General features: G+C 36.9%; 1 protein-coding gene across 9 annotated transcripts in view; it reads right to left on the reverse strand.

Moving 5' to 3' along the window:
* Positions 1–24,669, reverse strand: part of COBL (cordon-bleu WH2 repeat protein) — a 168,501-nt gene that overhangs the window by 44,517 nt on the left and 99,315 nt on the right. For all 9 annotated transcript variants that reach the window (XM_058830781.1, XM_058830782.1, XM_058830784.1 and 6 more), the window contains one exon: positions 7,241–7,379. In XM_058830781.1, coding sequence (XP_058686764.1) covers positions 7,241–7,379 — 139 coding nt within the window. The remainder of the gene's footprint in view (positions 1–7,240; positions 7,380–24,669) is intronic.

Genomic DNA, 24,669 nt, shown 5'->3' on the forward strand with positions numbered 1-24,669 from the left:
GAGACTAATTACCTGGGTTCATGTATAAGCTAACTCAATCCTAACAGCACAATACTTACTGATATGTCAGTATGTCTATGAATTCTGCTTTACTTGGCCTGAATTTCAATTCTTCAGAAGGAGCAAGATAGATGATATTGGAGATTCAATTTCATTCTTTAGCCTCAGATTGCCTGAATGAGTAAGAGTAGTGGTGGCAATAAAAGCCTCCTAAGCCACACCTACAGGCATTCTGCTTTAAAGACCACCTCTGAGAAAGAAAAGGCTGCGTCACTTGACACATACCTTATGAAGCAGTGCACCATGACAAGCCAGCAAAACTCCCTGCACAGTAGCCCTCAGTTCTCAATTGACTTAGAGCCACGTGCAAGAGAGTGAAATTTCCTCTGTGTTTCTACCCATTTTTGCTTCAAGCTAACAAAATCCATCTCTTAGAATCTAGCCCTGGGAAAGACTATATATATATATGGTGACTGAAGAAATATGACTGAAAATGTTTGTGAAACTGTCATTGCCTTTGTCAACTGGCTGGTATTACCTATCCATTTATCAGTGATATAATGAAAAAAATTAAAAATTAGAGGGACAAGGCTGTTTTCTGTTCTCATAGTACCTTAAAATTAACCTGGTTTTATTCATCAAACAGAAGTACACATGCTATCTACAGAAAATTAAATAGTATACCCACTCCTTGACCCCTTAAAAAACTTTGAATTAAGTGATGTTTGACTATTTTGATCTCTAGTTAAAAACAAAGATAGGTTCAAACCGTGATTTAATTTCTTCAAAGACAGACCGCTTTCTGAAATTTACAAATCAATCAGTTGTCAAGCCCTTACCCAGTGTGAGCCCTGAGTCCATGAGTACTCTATCCAATGCCAGAGTGAAAAAAATTAACTTCAGGATCTCACTCTGCAGGAAGGTGAATTGTATATTCTTTCCCATAGAGCTTTTAATTTCTTACTGCATATCTTAATGATAGTTCATAACTAGACAAATAAAGGGCTAATGAGGAGTTTCACAGGAATACTGGATTTACTCTAATGAGCTGGCTGACATTTCAAGGCAGCATGTTTCAGTTGCTTGTCAAGGTGGAGCAGTCTTTCGCTGTGCGAAAGATTTTTTTACCTCCAGTAAGTAGCACAGAGTTTACCATCAACTCACACATTTGGAACTTCACAAGCAATGTGACATAACCAAACATAACCATCCAGCAATCTCCATCTCTGCATTCCCAAAGTACAATCAATCTTAGAATCAGGCCGTGAACAATTCGATTAGTAAGATAAGGAAGAAGAAAGGATCCCATAAACACATCAATTTAAATGCACACAACATGCAGTTAAGGTTCTACCAGATCAAATGTTAGAGAAAAGGTCATGTAATCAGAAAAAAAATATCTAAGAGCAAAAACTGTGAGGAACTTTTGTACCCTTATTTGTGGAAGAGACTCTTACCATTTGATACAGAAAAGCTCAATTATATATACTTACTTATATATTTATATATACACACACTCATGAATTACTTAGACTTCATTTACATTTGGAAAACTCAATAAAAAGTGATAGCCACCACTCTCTATGATATGAAAATCCCTCAACTTGTGTTCCCAGAGCACAAGGAGACAGAAGTCAGGAAGGCAGGCAGGCAGGCAGGCAGGAAGGCAGGCAGGCAGGAAGGCAGGCAGGAAGGAAGGAAGGAAGGCAGGCAGGAAGGCAGGCAGGCAGGAAGGAAGGCAGGCAGGAAGGCAGGCAGGCAGGAAGGCAGGCAGGCAGGAAGGCAGGCAGGAAGGCAGGCAGGCAGGCAGGCAGGCAGGCAGGCAGGCAGGAAGGCAGGCAGGCAGGCAGGCAGGCAGGAAGGCAGGCAGGCAGGAAGGCAGGCAGGCAGGAAGGAAGGCAGGAAGGAAGGCAGGAAGGCAGGAAGGCAGGAAGGCAGGAAGGCAGGAAGGCAGGAAGGCAGGAAGGCAGGAAGGCAGGAAGGAAGGAAGGAAGGAAGGAAGGAAGGAAGGAAGGAAGGAAGGAAGGAAGGAAGGAAGGAAGGAAGGAAGGAAGGAAGGAAGGAAGGAAGGAAGGAAGGAAGGAAGGTTGGTTCACAGAAAGTTTCAAATACTTCAAAGAAAGAAACAGTGGCAGATCATACAGAGTTAGAATTTAAACTCCACATGATCACAGAATTTTAACTTCTAAGTGGGAATTTTTTCTTCTGGAACACATACTGCTGTTGACAGTCACCCACTCAGCAAAGGAAGACCACAGTTGTTATCAGAGAAAGCTGTTCTGAGAGTGATTTAAAAAAAAAAAAAGCCTTTTATCAACAGCTGGCATCACCAGTTTATCCTCCTCCCCACCTTATTCTATGAGAAAACACATCTACTGAGGTTAGAGTTAGGAAGATTGAAAATTTTGTTGTTCTTTGAATCTACCGCCCAAATCTTATTTGCACTGCTTGAGGCATTCTCAGGCAATATAACACATCATTGCAAAATGTTGTTCTTACACAGCTCAATCGCTATGGTATCTAAGCACCTTTTAGATTGGCATTAGGCAATGTAATTAGCATCTGTCCTATGCGCTGCTGTCTCTCATGGGTACATCTATACACGCTTGTCCTGTGAAAATCCACACACATCTGTTTATCTACATAGGACACAGCATAATTACAGAGCTAAAACTTGTCTCTCTCCAACACTGATGCTTTAAGTCTAAAATAAATACCCACTAAGCTCTTGCTCTCAGTAAATTGAGGACAATAAAAACTCATGTTATGTTTCTATGTACAAGCTTAATCAAATCCTTTTGGCTGAGATACTGTGTTTGTTTAAGAGCAAATGATCACACTGATTACATCTGGGTTGCATTGATTAAAGGGTATTTGATCAGCAAGGTAGATCAGGAAAGCATTGCAAAATAACAGTGATAGAAATGCAAATGAAGCAGAAATATTAATGCAAAGAAGGCCACAATGGATTTTTAATAATGAAAACATTGTAGGCAAGCTGATGGTATCTTGAATAAAATGAAGATTTTAAGTATAATACAATTTCTGTGCATATGCTGGTAAAGATGTCTTAGCATTAATCCTCAATAAGATTCAGGTTTTCTGCTAGTATGATCTCCTTAATTTCCATCATTAGTTCCAATAAAATTTACCAATTTGTACCTTCTCAGCAGATACAGGCAGATTTGAAAAGATTTGAAAAATAATGCTTTAGATTTGGCTGGTAATCAACAGCAAACACATTCACATTAATGTGTCAGAGTAACTGCAACCTCCAGAATACTTTTGGTAAACGTAAGGTCCTGGAAAGAGACCTTCTGTCAAATTAGTAGCTAATAGAGACAGTTGTCTATCCTATAGTTGGGAGACATCCTTGTAGTCTTCAAAGCAAGTGCATCCATGAGATGTCATAATGCGCAGAGCTTTGCTACTTTTACCAGCTCTACATGGGTGTGCAGGGCAAGACCACAGAGAACATAATACATGATCAAAGACTTGGATTGTGTACAAAGATTTAAAGGTAGTCAATGGATAAGCATGAAAAAGCAGCATGAAACATGTTTTTCACAAGTACACGGGGATGTGAAAAATATTGTACTGCTTTGTCTGATAACTGTTATGCCCCAAGGTGAAGAACACACAAAGGAATACACAGAGATGCCAAGAAGGAGGTACCCATTAGGACAGGAAGGCCCTTAACAATATACAGCTCCTGTAATTGGTTTAATTTTCCTAAGGAAGACACTACAGTTTTTAACCTAGATTGATAGACCCATTGACTCTCAAAAGAACTTCTCTCTGGGGAGGCAAAAAATTTGTTAGTACAGAAAAATAAACTTGGGGAATTAATACAAGACCATAGATTTTTTCTTTTTTTAAAGTTGAATAAAGCAACAAAGCTTGATGGTTATTTTAAAATGCTTCTGTACAATCACTAGGTATCACGTGCAAAACTCTCTCCAAACAAGTGTTTTGTTTATTTTATTTTAATTAGTTATACTGCATTGAACATTTTGAAAGACAACAGGCTGGAAAAAGGGGGAAAAACACACACGGATGTTTAAAGAGCAGAGAGGAAAGTCTGGAAAAGCTACCCCTGAGAGCAATCATCCAAAGAATGGAAATGCAAATACATTTTCAAACATACGTTTAGGTACCAGCTCTGTTGGTGCTGTAACATCTGCTTCTCTGTAACACACTGTTGGATCCACAATGTCACTGCCAGGAGGAGGGTAAGGTGGGGGTGGGGGGATCACTAACTGGGGGGGACCACGAGTGGTGCCCCTAGGAGGCTTTTGTGGCACCTGCCGTCCATCACCTACAGGGGGATCAATTGACTTGTTACTTCATTGCAAGATAATGATTGCTCTGCTCATTGTTTAAAAACACGTTGATTTTCCCTTACCCACATCCAGAGCCTTTCTGGATCTAATTCTGTTCTTATTTACATCCAAATAATTAGGGGAGAAGGAAAAAGTGGGTTTTAAACCAACAGCAGTGGGACCAGAATTGAGCCCAGCACATACATGTACATTACAACTAACAAAATCGCTGGTTTTGGCAAGGCATAAGAATGGAGACAAAACAGTTAGGCAAAATAAAAAAATTGAAAAATGCTGTGTAAGAAAATGTGAAAAATGTGTTTTATTGTATCTTCTGCAGTGTTAAACTGCCAGAATTTGTTGATCTCTGAGATACTTTACATGACTATTTCCTGGCTCTTCCTGAGAGAGAGGTAAATGAGGTAGGTCACTATTTTATCACTATCTTAAAGGCTTTTTTGTTCTTCTTTTTGAGTCAATTTTCATTATTTTGACATTGTAGAGAAGCAGATGATTAAGTTGTTTTTTTGCAAAATAGTGTTTGAAGCTATCAAAGGAAATGCCCATAACTTTGTCTGGGGGATTACTTCAACACTATGTGCAATAACTAAATAAATACATGGGTCTTTGCACTGCACTGTGTGAACCACTTCCAATGTTAAAATGCCAGTTTGCAGTGTACAGAACTTGAGCTACTGTTATTTGGAACGTCCTTAGAGGTTGAAAGTGCACTGACGAACCATGACTACCTGCTCATTCTGCTTTCATACCCTGCCTGAAGCATGTGCTGTGGTCATTGCTGAAGATGGATGCTGGCAGAGACAGATGTTTGGTCTCATCCATTCCTACACTCTCCAGCTTGAGCTTTGGGGTTGCTGAGAAGGGAAGCAGCACCAAGGGGGACGAAAAACTATTTAACCATTATGATTTTTAATTTAGAAGTCACTAGCTTCGGGAGGAGTATCTTCTAGAGACTCAATTTAATGCTGGCAAATGTGCAAGCCCTTTTTTACTGCTTTGAGGTAATTTGGCACAATACTTTGGTGTCACAATAAATGATTCAGTATTGAATACTATGGGGAATTTGCCAGTTTGAGAAACTGGATCTCTTACTTTGATTCACATGGCTAACTTGTGAGCCACACAGGTATCTTTAATACTTTTTCCATCATGTGGCTGACTATTTATAGCAGCACGTTTTTCCCCTCACTACAGTCTTGCTTTTTTCACAGCTTTTCTCTCATGCTTTCAGAGCCATCTGTGCTTTCTCATTGTTTTCTTGCAAGGGCCTCGAAGAGAGGCTGTTTTACCAACCCTCTCTGGCTGTAACATTTTTTTCTTGTTAATGAACACATTCATTCAAGAAAGTAGCAGAAAACAAAAAGCACTGAAGACAGGGCTACTGTGGGACGAGTTCTTTGTCAGTGTAAAATAATAAGGCTCCATTAAAGCAAATGATACTACAGAATCCTATATGAGCAGAGTCTGGCCCTCAAGCACTTATGTACACAGTACTGAATAGACTAAGAAGTAGCTCTGCTATATCTCATCTGTAAAATTTGACCACCAATACAAAAAAAGAACACTTATAAAAAGTTAAAGCAACAAATGTCATCAAAACGTGACCAGTAGTAGGGCAAAGCATGAGAAGCAGTAGAGTGTGACATATGTAGTGATTAAAAGTAAGCCAGTTTTCTGAAAACTCCTGTGTTATATTGCTGGGCCCAGCAATAACCCTGCCCTTAGAGAGTTTAAATAAGAGATGTCAATGGAGTCGAATATGTTACATGATAATGGACTCCTGCTGCTACATAAATGCTGAGGCATTAAATATGAAGCATTTACTGAAAATAAATGTTGGAGCAAAGCCAAGAGGTCTCTTTCTAAACTGTGAGGCATTTGTAGTGTAAGCAATTATGTATAACAGAATGTCATATCTGTATGTCTTAGGCATTTTATGAAACATGAGGACAAAGGCATGAACTGAAGTGCACTGAGTGCATTATGGCACTTGAAGAATGATTTTCTTAATGTACTGAAAAATGAGTTCCAATATGCGGGGTCATTATCTCATAATTTGACCCATTATAAAATCACTTTGCTTGCTAGAAGCATAATCCTGGTGTCCTCACTCAGGCAAAGCTCTCACCAATCTCAACAAGCTACCAGGCAGGCAACAACAGAGGTCTGGGAGAATGTTGTTCAGTTTTCCTGTGCGAGTAAATGTGGTGCCACATGCAGCTGAAGCTACAGTTTCTTTTGTTGAGTGTAGGAACGTATGGCATTCCTTTGAGAGCATCAGTTCTTCTACTGATTAGCTAAAGACATATCAGATATTGATTTATAATAAAAGTGAGGACAAAATTTAAAAAAATCCCAACTTTATTTTATATGGACAGTTGATGTCAAACTGATGGAAGACTATATGAAAATAAAATGTTTTCAGGCTTTAGAAACATGAGAAAATACTAAACCAAGTTGACTGTACTTTGGTTCTAGCTGAACTTCATGGCTTCAGGTGCATTCAGTATTGGCCTATCTCCATTTATTAGCATCTCCATTTACTATTTTTGTATTTCCATTTACTAGCAAACCAATCATGACCTTCAAGACACAGAACAGGCACAGGGCTAGTGCTTCTGTATATAAAGTGCCAAATATTCAAGTAGTCTGATGAGGGTTATCTACATTTTACTACCCTGTGGTGCTCTGAATGGTGCCACTAAAAAAAAACAAAAAAAGAGAGGTAATATACAAACACTTATTTCCAGACTTTCATTCTGCAGAGAAATGTAGTTTTTTTCCCCCGAGTTACAAAAGTTTCCAATCTCACAGCATAACAGAATTAAGGCAACTTCAAACAGTGAGCATTGAAAGCACATGAATAGGGTCATTCAGGAGAAAAGAACGCCTCTCACCCATTGTGCTCTTCCTCTTGTCTTCCCTGTCTTCTGTCCTGTTTGGCATGGTGGGAGTGGGTGGAGCAGACACAGCTGGTGGAAGAGGGGCACGCCTCTTCTTTTTCCTTAAATCATTCAGGGATGCTCCTTGTGATATCTAACAAAATTGAAAAATAAGCACAGTAAAAACACATATTTTGTTGATGTTGTAAGTTTTCAATAACCAAAAAAAAAGTGTTTTCCATATGACCTAATTTCTCAGCACAGTATATTTATAATGAGCATTTATAGCAACAACCAGAGATTGAAGTATTACAGTAACATTACACTCAGAAAAGGAAAGAGACAAGAACTGCAGACAGTCACAGCAAAATACCAGTCTGATAGGCATTTGATGGTTTTGGAAAAAGGAGAACTAGAGAGCCCAACACTCAGCAAAGCAGAGCAGGACACTATGTGTGTTGTTAAGCTTGAGCTGTAATATGATTTTCCTTTTCCATTTGTTTCTTCAAACTTAAATTATGGTTAAATACCCCAACTGGCATGTAGAGTGAATAAATGCTTTCTCATTTCTTTTATTTTCCTCTCAAACTCTTGTCTAAGGACTTCTGAGAGAAGAATCAGAATTGACTTTGCTTGCATAATGATATGAGATCACACTGTACTCTATTCATGCCTACTGGACTTCACAGACATGCTTCTGAAGATCTGTAACAGCTTGGCTTCCAATATTTGCAACATGCTGATATGCCCAGACTTCATTACTGTTTATGCTACTTTTAAGAATATGAAAATACAAATGACTTGAGTTTCATTGGGTTGCATAGCATTTTCTGTAGCTTGCTGGAACTTAGGTCTACTTCCTTTTTCCAGAAAAACAATAATAATAAAATCGTATAGGAAAATCTGTGGAATTTTTATATTTGAAAGGTACTGACAACACTAGTCTGTACCAGGCTTTGCTGAGGCAGAGAGTAATGTTGGCCGCCCACATCTGACATGCTGCTGACATTCCTCCAAAGTCTTCACTTCTTTGATTTAACTGCTCTGTCTGTCCCAATACTACTGTATGTAATATAGAGAATATAGGTTTTCTACTATTTCAAAGGCCTAAAAAATAAAATTAAAAATGACAACAATTGTATTCATAATATTTCCTTTAATCCAGAGGATTAATGGATCCTTAAAATACAATTGTTGTGGGAGATTTCATTGAACAAATAGTAGCTTCACACTGCTTAAATCTAACACCAGAATTCTGAGGAAAGGCACTCATTTACAGGTTTCCTTTCTTACGTTGAGTAAAAAAATCTGAGACTAAATGAATTTTACAAAGATTAGGCTATGAAAAGTGTCTTCTTCACTTAGCCTTCCTTTTTAAAAGCACTCAGGAGGGTCCTATACTTCAAAAAAAGAATCCTTTTGTTCCCACCTTTGAGGATTATGCTTTAACCACTATGCCACATGACAATTGGATACTCTCCACCCCTTGATGAACCTGCATTCTGCATGGGAGAAACTTGGTAGTAACTACATCGGACACAGCACAGCAACCAGGATGAGCTGCACCTTCACACCAAACAAAGTGGGAAAGAAAACTGTCCTGGTCCTAATTCCTGCTATCATTGATTATGTCAGCATTTATATTAAATTTCCACCAGATACAGTGTATGACTAAAGACAGTGAGGTTAATCTAGACAAAGTTAGGCATAGTAAATGGGCAATAATATTAGGAGTAATTTGCAGTTTTGTGGACTTACATTTTGGTCACCAAATTTCACAGAATTTGAAAAACATTGGACTTATGCCCACTATTGAGCTGAACATGGGAAACCCTGTTCAGTGAAACAGACTCATCAGGCTTTGGTTCCAAGGGGAATTACACCAAGGACAGCCATCTAATGCTGCATTCTTGTCTATCAAAGAAATTGGCAAATACTTTGAAAAAAAATCCCATTCTTCTGCCCTGCATTTTAAATAACTAACAATATGTAGGCACTTAACTCTGCATCTTGATTCTTCAAGATATTACCTTATAGAAAAAAGAAAAAAAAAAGAAAATTATCAAAGTGGGGATTTGGGGATTTTGATTACTACAAAGACTGCAAAATTCAGTAGCTATGGAGAACTTAAATCAAGGCACCATCTGAACTTTCCCAACACTTCACAAGCTTGACTTTTGCAGCTCTTTAATGGCATTTTGCAGCTTCCAACTTCACTCCTCCCTTTCCAGACAGAAAGGTCATTTTAGTTTAGGATAAAAAATAGTTGGACTGGTGATTTAAGAGAAAGCTAAGAAATCTTGAGAATCAAGGCAGAAAGTAAGGAAATGTGTCTTCCCATTTAAAATTATGCAGACCACTAATCACACTTCTCCAGCTACCAGATGAGTGAAGCTTGGTATAGTCAAATCCCACAAAGACACCTAGCTGCATTCCTATGAAGAAAGGATCCTTGTTAGAATTCAGCTTATCCTTTTCAGCTCTATGTATTCTTACTTAGTCAAATCTACTGAGGAACACTGATAAATGTATGGATGATCATGCTGCTACAGTTAAAGAATAGGATAGGAAATAGCAAGTGCATGACTGCAATAATGAAAGTTTGGTGAAATGTGCACACAAAAATGCTTTTATTATACCGTCAGCTAAGTCCAGTATTCTTCACAAACACCATAAAGAAGATGAAAAGCTTGTTTAAAACCAGCCATGCTACAATGTACATAAGAAGTGTCTAGTTCAAGAAGAAGGTCATAAAAATTGTTAAAAGTATCTTTCCTTTAATCCAAATTTCAGTAAACCTATGAGGCTAAACATAAATGGAAAAAGCACAAAGAACATACTGTTTCTTTCTTCCAATTGTACATACAAACCCAATAGAACTCAAAAATAATTTGTTATGGCTGGCTGCTTCTTTTATAAAGAAATCAAGCCTTAACAACATTATTTGGAGTAATTTCCCATTGAAACTTTGTTACACAAGTCCCTCTCCAACAGAATATTTTCTAGTCTTAGCTTAGTCTTGTGCTTCACCTATATTTATCAACAAGGAATTATTAGATCAGCTCCTTTTACAACAAATACATAATTTGAAAAGACGCTCATTAAGTTCTGACTATAATTAATACCGTGAACTCAGCTAGAGATGAATAAAAGAAGTCAAAAAGACCCAAATCTGAAAAATAGTTTAATTTCTCTTCCCCTAGTGATAAAACCACGTACAATAATAAATTAAAAAAAAAAAAATAAAAACAAAACCAAAACCCATCACATTCAGGGCTCACATGCTCTTTGAAAAATACTTCCAATATTGCAGACAAAATATCTGAGCAATATGTTGAATGTATTTTCCTACAGTGAAAGCTCAACATAATTACCAAAATTTGAGGGCTCTAGATAAGATTTGAGAGTATATTTAGAGCATAACAACAACATCATGGGGAGGTTACTCGACAAAATTGTGTGGAAAAGGATCCTACAAGGCCAATGCTTGAAATTTTCAGTCAGTAGCATTTCACAGTCACCCTACTTGCAAACAATCTGTGGACACTGTTAAGAGTGCATGTGTAAATTGAGTTTAAGTTTCCTCAGGAGTAAAAGTCTAGTCTTTTTTTTGGGTCAGGTTGCAATGAATATGAAATAATGAAAAATATTAAAGGAGGCCCAAGGAAACAAAAGTCACCACTACTGAAAATTCATCAAGCATTCAAAGACAAGGAGATTCTCAGATAAATTTCCAGTGTGAGCTCCACTCCTTTGCTTTGCCTGTCCTCTACTTACAGACCAGACATTGGTTTTGTATTTGTCAGCCCTTCCCTTTTAAACTTTCTAACAGAAACGTTTATTTATAAAAGTACTAAGTCATCTGGTAAATGCCAACTTTCTTTCATCCACAGACCCAACTAGGCCCAAATTCACTGCAGGTTTATGGCTTCCAAAACTGAGCCTCCTTCTGTAAGCCAGAAAGCGTACCATTAATTTGCATAGTTTGTGTTTCAAAATCCAAACCAATCTTTCCAATATTTTTACAAACATTGTGAGAAACATTTGTCTTAATGCAACTGACTTTTTCTTTTACTATCACTTATATCATTTTGCCATAGAAAAGGAAAAATCTTGAAACCCCAAGAATTTTCCAGTCTTCATATTTAACAAAATTCTCCTTAAAGCAATTTTCTTCCTGCTCAAACAACACAGCTACAGATAATATAGATATATCAGCAATAGAATAATGTTTGGAACAAGGATTGCTTTTAAGGGATGTCAGATGATTGTTGAGCATATGCAAATAAAAAATTGTATAGCATATGATATAAGCTGTGTGAAGAAAGTCCATATACTCTCTTGCATCTTTTTCCTTTTTATACAGTGTTACAAATGAGAATGTTTTATTATTTTATAGAGGAATTGACTAATTTGTATACAAATTGTCTTATGGAAACAGTGAATGATTATAGAAATTATTTTTAGAAGTAAAAAAAAAAACTAATTGGAAAAAGGGCACACAGATTCAGCCACCAGTACACCCTCATTACAATGTGGTTCCATCATCCCACACTGACTAGACACACACTGATGTAAGCAAGCCAGATGCTGATACACCTGCTAGCGACAATATCGTGTGGGGTCAGAATGCCTACTGAATTTCAGAAATGTTTAAATGCAATCCAAAGGGAAAAAAAAAAAATAGAACTAACCTTTAACTGAACAAACAACAGCATCATCCCAAACTATGTGTGGGACCATCTCAAACCTTACAAAAAAATTTAAGAAATCTTGAAATAATTAAGAGCCATTTTACAAGAAGTTTTGAAGAAAAAGACGAATGTTTCATTAATCAGCTTTAAACTCTTGATATAACTATAACTGCACTAATCCTTTATAATATTCTATGCAAGACAAGTGGTAGATTAGTACATTAGTAAGATTTATGGGTTTAGATTTAAAGACATATTCCTATGACATAACTTAAAGCAGTTGAGAAGAAAATGTTTTGATCCAAGAGGAGTCATTCTAGGAAAATCAGACAGATAAATCTTTCAGCTGCAGAATGGAGACATAAATCTGTCCACTAAACTTAATGATATAAAAGTTATTCTGCCCAGCTGATTCTGCATTTTCACAGGGCAACAGATGCTTCAATATGCCTAGAACTAGAAACCACAAGAAGTCCCAGCTGAACATTAATGTGTCTTATACAACATTTATTCATGTGCCTAATATTCTTTGGACAGGTCATACATCATTAGTCTTTTCACTGGGATATATTGACAAAGGAAAATTCAGTGAGCTCTCAAAACTGGGTGTATGAGCAACTCATGATGCTGACCACTGTAAACTACATTGAATAAAATTGTCTATTAACCACTGAACTTCCCTACCTTCTTTCCTTATTGGGTAGTGTCATTTGATTAAAAGATTCATGTTTAATCCACAAGTACATGAGTGCACTAAAACACAAGTATATTAGAAACTGCATTCAAAGACAGCAGCCTGATGTCTGCTAGAAGCATGTCCTTACACTGCAGAATGCATCTGTGTGGGTTACTTAAAATATTTACTAGGATACCATGCAAAACAACATCATATTAGCAAAACAACAGACACAGAGATAATAAAAAATCTAGCACACTGAAACACTTTTAATGAGGATATTATTTAGGAAACTTGTCATTTTGGTAAAATGCATAGAAATAACTACTAGCAAACAGTTTCTCTGCATTGGTCATTTTACTTCCATGATGTTGATGCATTGGATCTTACAAGTCTGGAAATAAAATAAATAATAAAAAGCTTCGCTTTAAGTAAGACATATGAATAAGTATGCAGGGATATCAGGACTGATATTTGGACTGACCAGACATGACATTTCATGTAACTCTGGACACAGCACTCTCCTGAGGAACAGATTTAGATGGGAGACTCCCAAGCTACTGCCAACTTAAGTCCACAATAATAGCAAGCAACTCTTGGAATAGGATAACCATGTTTCAGTCCTCACAACACAACATTAGGTGGCTTTCTCCTGACTTTGAAACTCTGCACCATGCTTCCCTGTACTGTGCAGGTGTCTGTCTCTCCTGACGGCTGCATCCCAGCTGTACTCCCTGCCTCAGCTGTACCCTGCTGCTGGAAGAGGTCAGGCACTCTGGGAAAATTGTCTTAGAACTAGAGTGCAAACTGCATCTGCCTTCTGAAAATACCCCTACCACTAATATTTTAATCAAATATCACAATATTTTGCATAATTTTGCCTAAAATGCTTAATTTCAGATTAATTTTTTTGTTATATAACTTTGGTGTTAAACGGAATTTTCTAACAATTTAATATTGATTATCAAGAATCAGACTCTGGCTGTAAAAACACCTTTGTTCAATAACAGATAAAAGCTTAGTATTACTGGATTTTACAGAAATTGCTATGTTCTTGTGATATTTTATTCACAAAACGAAGAAGACAAAAGGCAAGTATGTCCTTGAATACTTGGCTGATTGGTGACAGAAAGCTAAATCAGTTAACACAAGAAAGCCAGTAAAAGGTGAAGGGGCAAGCTCATTTTTCCATCTGTTTTTATAGAACACACCCTTGTGAATTGTCACAGTCAAGGACAGTTAAAAATTAATGTCGTTCTAATCTTTAAACCCTTTAACTTGTTCAGTTAAATGTGTCAGACAGGAAACTATCCATAAACAAATCTGAGATGCTAAATTACTAAGATAGCTGTGACTTCCTTCTTTGCAAAATCTCATTTCTTAGCTAGAGTATTATTTCCACTCAAGGAAATCACTCTACAACACCAAATATTTTCACATGCATTGAAACATGTAGACTACACAAGTCTGCGGATGTTTGCTTTGGCAAAGAATTGAACTTCCTCTGTTTCTCAGAATACAATGTAATTCTCCTCATTTATGTCTTCATTTGTGGGGGGGGACCAACAAAACCCCCTCAAACTCTTAAAAATCACATTCTAAAACCACCACAAACTGATTTGCTACCAATATTTATTTCTCCTCTAGAGAAGTTAAACAAAAAAGGCAAAATCATCCTCCAGATTTTAATCTCATATTTGTGCACACCTTTTTGGTTAGAACTCTACAATTAACAGAACAAATGAACATAAATAAGACTGTAAGATGCATAGTAGTAGTGCAGTTCATATTACTTCTGACAATTTTGTCAATGAATTTGATATGATCAATGTGATCTTTTTAAGTGACTGCTTTTTGGAAAGGCACTAGACCAAGAATTTTATATATTACCTTTTCTTTCTCAGTCTCACATCCTGGATTATAGGCTGGATGATGGGCAGATCTTCCAGTTTTTTTGCCAAAACAAAGTGCTGTAGCCTAAAATCTGTTAGGGCTAGAACATGGAAGGGAATTCCCACAAGTATTTGACAAGGAAAAAGGAGAAGAGTATCCTTTCTACTTCCAATAAGTGACATCCTTCCCTGGAGCTTTTAGGTTTTCCTCTAGACTTAGAATTTTCTTTTGTAGAAATAGACAAGTGAAATTTATAATGCTTAACACTAAGTCCTAGGTAATCACCTTGGCAGTCTTCTCAATTTAGAGAAAAACATATCTGATTTCCAGTGTTCTACCCCCTTCTATCAGCCTTCTCCTTCCACAGGCACATAGAATGCCTGGGAAACATGCTTAAGGCAGTATATCTAGTGATAGTTTTTGATTCCTTTCTGATTTGATAGGACCATAGAATGATTTGTTTTAGAAGGGGCCCTTAACAATCAACTTGTTTTCAACATGCCTTCCCACTGCTCCCTTCAAATTCCCACTCAAGCCTAGATCTTTCCAGTACTTATGAATGCCAGCCAAAAGCCCCTGTATTTCCAAATAGGGGAGAATAGCAAACTGGTACCACAGTGTCAATCAGATATATTACTTGGACTGTAGGATACCATGGCTCCACATCAAGTTACCCCCCACAAGTGTAAAACTTTATTATCCAAAATTACAGATAGATTCTGCTATGAAAACTTGTTTGAGGAACCTATCATGGCACAGTTGTTAGCCACACTTGGGCTAACAGCTCAGGGGCTGTCTGCTGGGTCTCAGGAGGTAAGAAATTATACTCTCATTAGGACAGGCATACTGCAAACAAAATGAGGTGCCTATTTCTCTAAGTGACCTATGGAAACTTTAAAGAGGATGGTGCCAGATTCTTTACTGTGTTGCCCTGTGACAGGATGAGGAGTAATGGCCATAAACTAAAACACACAAAATTACACCTCAACATGAGGAAGAGCTTCTTTACCTTGAGAGTGGCAGAGCATTGGAACAGGTTGCTCAGGGAGGTTGTGGAGTCTCCCTGTCTGGGACAGAACCCCTCTGGAAGTGTTCCTGTGTAACCTGCTCTAGGGGACCCTGCCTGGGCAGGGGGGGTGGACTTGATGATCTCCAAATGTCCCTTCCATCTCTAAGAATTCCACAATTCTGTAAAAAATAGCTTGAAGTAGTACAGAACAAATTTTTTTTTATATCATACCTGTGATATTTTCCCTTATTTTCTTATTTGGCTAAACGATGACTATGCTATTAAGCCATAAAATTAAACCAAATTGACGCAGCACACATTTACTTTGTAAATTTTTCTATTCTGTAATTTTTATTTTTTTAATTTAGGTTCTATATAAAGTGGAGTTAGAAGCAAAGTCTGAAAAGTGATGCAGACCCAGTTTCCAAATTAAGCACGGTGCTAGGGTCATTTTTCATCACTCATTGAATGCCAGCTCTTCAGAAGTCTCTTTGCTCAAAATAATCTTTGTCTATTAACTTCCCTTAAATACTGCACCCAACAAAGCCTCATAATTACTTGACACATACTTTATTCTTTAATGAGAGTTAAAGCTTACGATGACATCAGCCTGTTCTATTTGTCTGAGACTTGCAAGCCAGATGAAGTTTACTTACTGAGCATTGCAACCCAGCCAAAATTCAGGGCTGCATAGAACAGTATGTTCTGGCCCTAATGCCTTGCCAGTTTTCAATGAAGTGCTTGACAGACACCACATGTGGAGGTCAAGTGATGCTATCATGATCTCACCAGATGGTAAGTTGTGGTATCATTCCCGAGGCAGGTAGTATAGCCTGTTCAGAAACAGTTGGCAGGTGAACCATGAACTCACAGCCAGAAGCAACTGGATTATTGCAAAAGACCAAAAGACCAAGAACACTATTGATGCTGGCAAAAAGACTATTCCAAGACTTTTTCTTGCACATAATTCAAGGATTCAAGTCTCAAGACATATGTTTTCTTAAAAAAAAAGGAAGTCCTCCTGCCAAACAAATCTTGCATTTTTGCATGATTATTATGTTATGTATGTTAAATTGTAATATAAAGACACTGTAAGCTCACCTTGCTTGTGTTCTTACATATACATTAACCATCACCAGATCACTCCAACTTTGATGTCAATTCAGAAGTTATAGCTAGAAAGGTTAGAGTGCAGGACTAGACTATTTTTGAAAAAACAACAGAAAAGGAGACTATGGAGGAAGCTTACAAAATTTTATAATTACATTCTCCAACCCCTCTAAAGTAACAGCCTATCCAAATCAAACTGTGAAGCACTCAGCATTTCACAAAAATCCAACCTTCACTTAAAGCAGGTAAACTATTTAAATCACCACTGAACTGACATTGCTTCTGCTTCCCAGACAAAGTTGCAAAACCCCTATTTCTGAAACTGCAAAAAAGCAGTGGATTCTTCTTACAATGTAAAAAGACATAATTTTACAGCAGACCTCAAAATTTTAAATTCTTCTGGTGCAAAACCTATTAATTGACTGTGAACATTATCTGAGTAAAGATATTCTCAAAGGGGTGTTGCAAAATGAGTCTCATCTCCAGCTGCACTTCTGAGAGGCTGTACATTCTTGTTAAAAACCTCTACTGAAATTCTGAACTACCATCTAGTTTCAACTGGCCAAGCTTCAGGAAAAAATATAACCCATTGTTGCTAATTGCTTCTTGACAGAGAAATCTTAGACTCCTTTTAAATTATTCATCACACTGTGACACCTTAGTCTATTTAAAATTACAGGAAAAAAAAGTTGAAAGAAAAGGAGGGACAAAAAAGGCTGCTGGAAAACAAGTTGGCTGCCTAAAAAGAGAGCTGCCTAAAGTTATTGAAATGCTTTCTGCCATTTTTTTAAATAATTTTTTAATGAGACACATGGTGTTAGTAAATAAATATTCAGCAATATGAAGTTGAGCATTAGGAGCAATAAAGAAGATGGGTAGCAATTTGGACTGAAACAACAAAATTTCTTTAGAGGCACAGAGAAGGAAATTCTGTAATACAGTAGTAAATACAACATACCCTGCACTCTGATACTCTTTGAAGATGTTGAGCAAGTAGTCACTACCCTGCATGTATCATTTAAGCTGTAGTTTTTAATAACTAGTTTAAAAGAATTAATGTGTTTAAGTGTGCATATACCAGAATTAAATTTTGGAGTTTTTCCTATAATAAAAAGAAGTATAAATTTCTCTAGCAGCTTTTTTTAGCCTTCCTAAATTTCATGCTTTACATGACAGCAAGATAAGCCTTCAGCCATCATTGCACTTTATTGTTTTCTTTTAATTTGGGCCTGCATCATTTATCCAAACCTAAGTGCAGCTGTTAGCTAAATTAAGCATCCAAACTGCACAGCAAACATTATCTGATGTGCTGTCTGCTGGCTTCATGTTTGCCATCTGATTATTGTTTTGTAAGACATGAACAAATCTGGATATTTCTCTTTCTGAGAATGAACTGAATGCCATTTTTAAAGCTCGTTAAAAATAAACAAAACACCTTCAAAGTGGAAATTAATTGCTGAGTTTTAATTTCTTAGTCATTTACCTTGTTATAGGGCATTTTAAAGACCACAGATTTCTTTTATTACTCACTCTTGTTTCTACTAATTTCTAAATTCTACTAAAGGTTCTGTACACTCTAGGTAATGGTCTCTATTAGGATAGTATAGAAATAGCCAGGTTCAGTTCCAGTGGAAATAGGAAATATATAAAACTTTTCAGGTATATGACAGGCTACAGAGACTATTGTTTCTATAAAACTTAACGTAAGTTATCACAAAATTTTATGTTTGTAAAGGGCAACAGTTTGTACATGGCTTTTTTGACCAGACCATTAAGTGAAAGTCATTAGGAAAAGCTCTGCCCTTATATACCCTTAAAAAAAATATTGCGTGGTCCTTCAAGTGAAAGTAAATAGACAGAGGGAACACCCAAAGACATTGACTTTCTATCTCCTGAAAGGTAGAAATATCATCATTTTCTAAGTAAATCAATAGCCCCGTCACTGCACAAGGCAAAATTGTCTCAATAGTTCCTTCCTCAGAGGACCTGCAACCTAGAGAACAATATCTGGCATGCACCTGGATCTGATACAGATTTGAAATGCAAAGGGATCACATCTTTCATGCTGCTTTGTATTTTATCAGTGAAAGGCAAATGTCCTGTCCACTGGACATCACCTATACAGCTTCCAGCCACCTGTAATACGAGCTGATAAGTACATCTTAGTATTTTGAGATGCAGACCAAGGGGCCTGCAAATATGGCGTTGTGCTGCTCTTTGAGTCTTGTGGGGCTCTTTGGTACTGAAGTTACGCTACCAAGTCATAAAATGCATACCAGGTTGCTTTAGGGTTTATGGTGCAAAATTCTTATTGGTCCTATGATTTACTGGCAAAACTTCTAGCTTCATTCTGCAAATGCAGTTTTGCACTTAGGAGTACAAAAAAGAAACTGATGAATGAGAATAGCAATCAGAGGCAGCTGTTTCTGTTTTTAATGACAAACACGTTTTTCTGGTCATCAAATTACCACTGATAAGAAGACCTAGTGAAGTCATTGTGAATGCTGCCAGTGACTTTTCTGGAGTGACATCAGATCATATGAGACAATTACTTAGGTACAACTCTCTTCAGTATTCTCCAAAAATAGCTGCATGTGTTAGATCAAGGGTTCTGCTCAGGTTTCTTTATTAGACTGCGGCAGGTACCTACAGGACAGCAGAAGAGGAAAGGTATGTTCAATACTACCTTCTCCCAAATACTTCTGTGGTCACCAACAATCTTCATTTTAGGGACTTCTTGGTGTGATTTATCCTTCAAAATTCATAATGGATTTGTCTTCCTTGCAGCATTTGTTCAGTCTCCTCTTAAGCTCATAACTTTTAGTGTCCATAACAACCTTGGTGGACCAGTTCAATGAAGACCCATGTGCTTTGACTTTGAGAGTTTGCCTGTTTCCTATTAGCTCCAAATACTCCTGTAATGGCTGGATGAAAAGACAAATCCTTATCCATAGGCTTCAGTTACTTTCTCAAGATGAAGAATCATAGTTTACTTAAGTTGCACCATCGACCCTGTACTAAACTACTCCACACCTTTATTCACCCTTGATGTCCTTCCATGAGTCTCATCCTATTCTGTAATATCCTTAATGTAATTATATATATATATATTTATATATATATATATACAGTAATATTATATATATACTGTAATATACTATTATTATATATATCTCTGTAATATACAAATTAAAATGTTTTAGTATTTAAGATGGCATAAAAAAGCTCACAATGTAGGGGTGATAATAAAGCTATCTTCTTACCATTTTTACCTCTCCTAAAATACTCTGAATCTGATTTGCTTTTTTGATTGCATTGAACTTTGAGACGACATTTTTCAAACAAAAAAGTCTTCTGATTCGAAGATCTTCCTAATCAGTTATTGCCAGCTGAGAGAGAGATAAGTATCTTAAAAGGTCTTAGGGAAAATTCAGAGTGGCCTTTTCTCATGAATACCACTTCACCCTTCCCCACACTGAATTTAACTATTTTCATCTGCAAGTGCTCACAGCACTCTCCATCTCATAAGGTCTTTCATCTGTTGCTCTTCATACTCAGTCTTATTCATTGCTATCCAGATAACTCAAGTAGGAGCAACAACATTCCTCACTTTATTGTTTCTTTTTCAGGTCACTTCTTAATGTGATCAACAGGGATGGTCAAATACTCCAAGGCTGCTGCAACATTTCACCACTAGATGAGAAGATAATTTAGTCCTAACCTGCAATCTCTCTTTTCGTTTCTTTAGTGTCTGCTATTTAACAGTAAGATGACCTTATTTATTATGGAAGTTAGACTTGGTTTCCTTATGAAATTCTTGATGAGGGAACTTGGAAGCTTTTTATGGAAACCCAGACAGACTGTATCAGGCAGATCACACCCATCTGTTTGATGAAAGCATCAAGAGCGCTGTAAGGGAGTTGTAAAGCAGTGTTTCTCTTTTACTAAAGCTACATTTACCCTATTTGCTATATTTATAAAGATGTAAACTGGTTAAATTCTCTATGATATTTGTTGTAACTTTTCCAGCATATAAACCACCTAAGGAAGCTTGGTTTTTTTTTATTTCACTTACACTTTCCAAACAGCAACTATATCTTTCACCTATTTTCTCTGAATTTCTTCATGGAAACCCAGTATGTGGCATTGGCAGCACTTAGCAGTATTATTCAGTAATTTCTCTGTTTCTTTGCTCCACATAGAAGAAAGAGACTTACTACAGAGACAGTTATTTTATACAATCTTTCCCATTTCAGATAGCATTGCAGTCTGTGGTGAATTATCTTGAGAATACTTCACACAGCTGCTGCTCAGACAAAGGAACTACAGCGCGCTCCTTAGACAAAGAACTGAAATGCACTCATTTTCTTTGTTATTGGACAAGCTTGATGGTCATTATCTGTCTGTGCCAGCAACCTTAACCTGTGAAAAATGTAAAGCCAAGTTTAAGTGTTTAACCATCCCAGACTAACAGGCAACTCTCCGGCCAAAGAGTAAGACAAAATAAAATATTTCTATATGGTTCCATGAACAGAGTAAAAAGACCCCATGATAACCATAAATACTCAACATCCATAGATAATCATAAATGAAATAAATCAGTTTCTAACTAAAATGTCAGGCAGAATGACTGAGAAAAAAGGACAAAAAATAGATACTAAAAGCCTAATGGAAAATTTTTGTAATTACCATGAAGTATTTACAGCCAAAATAAGCAATTCCTACATGAACTTGATGTGAAACACAGAAACAAATAAAACAAATATAATATCCATAATTAATTGGTTTATCAATAATTATTTATCTGTATCAACAAAGAGAGACACACAGCTACTCTTTGACCTTATCAAAATACTGCCCCATGCCAACTGTCTAAATAGTCCTCAGCCTCTTGATTTGGCAGCATACAGCAGTAAAATGTGCACTCCAGCACCCAGTATCCAAACTTTAATACAAAAAACTAGCTTCCTTCTTTAAGGCTTACATAAGTTGGGCATTTGAACAGTATTCTAGAGAAAGAGCATCTTCAATAAAGATTCAATATCCCTGCCTTCATCACAAAATGTTGTTGAGAGATATCACATATTGCCTGAGAATTCTAACAAGTCTGCCACAAAGACTGGAGTATATCACAGCTAACACTCATGATACTGGAGTATATCACAGCTAACACTCAGTTAATGAACAAAGGCAAAGACACTTCTAAAAATAACATGCAGCATTCACATTTCAGGCCTCTGTGCACAAAAAGAAAATCTAAATCAGAGCAATTGAAAAGGCATATAAACTCAGTAATTAATTAACTTTAAATCAACATTTTGAACAAATTAAAAAGTCAGTCAAGTGTTCTCTCTCCTCCTGAATAAATCCTGCTTTCATGTATTCAGGGAACTTATAAAAACCTGAGAAGCGACCTAGAAGATACAATAGGTTGTAGAAATAAAAGACACATTTTGAAAAACAGCTTTTTCCTACAGCAAAATCTGATTCATTGCATCCTTCCTCAGAATGTGAAAAAATGTATCTGTTATTCTCACAGGAGATTTCTGGATGCCCCACAGAAAAAAAAAAACCCACAAAGCAAAATGAAAATACATTCACAGAACACTTAAGGGAGAAAGGAAATGTGTCATAAGAAAAAGGCTGAGAAGACCTCACCCAGAAGACCTTTGAGTCAAGAGAAACCTCCCTTCCTCTCTAAAATATGATAAAAAAAGCATGCATTCATATCTTGTTGACTTCTAGTGGACATTTCTGGTTTAGGTGTAACCTATGAAAGGGAGATAAGTAATCTGAAGTCATCCACCCTTTTGTTGGATTCTGGGCTTCCTATTAAAACAGAATGCATCTGTCACATGCCCCCCATGAACTGCTCATTACGTTGCATCTTATACACAAACCATGAAATAAAGTACAAGGTAGAAGGAATGAAAATACCTATAGCATAACATATCCTTCTGTAGTACAAAAAACGAACCCCTCCTTCAATTACGACTTCAATTATGACTGCAATACTTTCTTAAAAAAATAGGATCTACCGACCAGGTAAAACTAAACTAATTTGAAACTTTTCCTCTTGGGACGCAGGACTCTGATCAGAGTGAAATTTAGACAATAATAAGTTACAGGAGATGCACAAGAGAAGAAAAGAAGCTGGTATGAGCACCTTCTAGAGGTGTTGTTAATTAAGTGGGTTTTAGACAGATGTTTACAATAAATCTCAGTTCTGTAAGAAGCCATGGTTTCAGCTATGATTCTTCTGTCACTCAGCTTCCCAAAACTGCAGTGCCTGCTTCTCTTACAGGATGACGATTCTCATGGCCCAAGAAAATTTGTGAGGAAAAAAAGGCCGTCATCCACACACAGATTCTTACTAAAGAAGAAAAAACAACTCTTTCTCAGACAGAAAGCCAAGTGCAGGAGTATTACTATTTAAAATATCAGATTTATTATAAATATCCAGAGAAAAAACAGATTCAAGACTCAGAGGGCACACAGACAGAGAGCTCTGCTGGTGGCATCCATACTGACACAGATGTACATGGCAAGAACTTACTTTACACTGTTCTACAGGATGTGTGTTCATGGCTTTAAGGCTTAATTTGCAGCCACAGGGAAATATGTTATTTTGAAAACCTGAGGAGAACAACAGTAACAGTGTGATTTCATATCAGCCAAGATTATCCTTGCAGCCAGCTAACCACAAATCCATGCCATTAGATTATAAAGAAGTAAGGTGGATGAGAGGTTATAACTGTGCAAACATGCATGAAAGATAACTGTGCAAAAACCCTGCTCCACTGGGGAGACATTAGTGGAAGAAATGCTTGCTTTGCTCAGATTTTTTTGTATTAGCAACCTCAATTTAAACTCCTTTGGTGACAGAAGGTGGCACACTGAAAAATAATATGATATTAAAATCACAGTGGCCAGATACTGAGTTGCTGAGCAACCAGACGTAGCTTCTGACATCTTAAAAGTTCAGAAAACATCAAGCTCCAAAATCAGCTTCCTAATTATGGACAGCTGAGCTAACCATTTCTAAAAATCTTGGCCACTGTTTTAAAATGCATCTTAGTTCTAAGGAAGACTATGAGTCACAGGTCCAAGTAGCTTCCAAGTCCATACCTGTAGCATACACATATACAGATGGGAAATTTAAGAACTGAAAATTCAGGGACTGATTGTAAAGATTTGGCTAAGTTTACAGTTTAATAACAATTTGAAAAAAAATAGTATGTTAATTATGATTTCAATATTAAATTATTAATACATTTCTTTTAATGCCTTTCCTTTATTTTTACTGCTTAAACATTATTCTGTGGTTCTTGCTGGCAGAATGAATTCCAGGTATGTTTTAACTATATACTGTGCTCATTTGCAGTGTCATTTCAAGTGTTTCAGGGTTGCCTGTACATGGGTACAAATTCAATGGCTTCCAGAAAGGACATTTCACTCGAGTATTTTTCCTCCTTTTGACACACTTGCTAATATGCTCAACCAAACAGGGAGGACCTAAGGTTTGATTCCCTGGTGTATTCTATTTATTTGGTTTACATATAAAAGAACAGTAAATAATACTGTAACATGAATTCTGCTGTGAGAAAGGCAACCCTACCAAAAGCATGGAAATGCTACTAAATGATAGGATGCCTAACCCAGGGTCCTCCCAGCTCTGTATCGGAGAGATCATTCTGTGTCGTGGTCAGTATAAGAGATTATGCCATAAGATGGCAAAAACATAGCAATTACTGAAAATGTCTTCTACATAAGCAAGACATTTGGAAAATTTTTGGTGTATTGTATTTTCTCCAGGAAAGATATGAAAATTTAATTTATGTTTGTTCACATTATAATGATTGTCTTAAAGCCAAACTTCTCATTGAGGCGTAGAATTGGTTTATTTTAACTGTGGACAATGGGAAAGAAAACTGCCAGAAATTATGAGAGTAAGCCTGTGGCTCTTTTGCCTTTTTGTTCAGGTGAGTAAGACTCTTCAATGAATAAGCTACAATTGGTGAGAACATACCAGGCTTGATCAAACACTGGGTACAAGAACTCT

Source organism: Poecile atricapillus, chromosome 2 (assembly GCF_030490865.1).
Source record: "Poecile atricapillus isolate bPoeAtr1 chromosome 2, bPoeAtr1.hap1, whole genome shotgun sequence".
NCBI lineage: Eukaryota > Metazoa > Chordata > Aves > Passeriformes > Paridae > Poecile > Poecile atricapillus.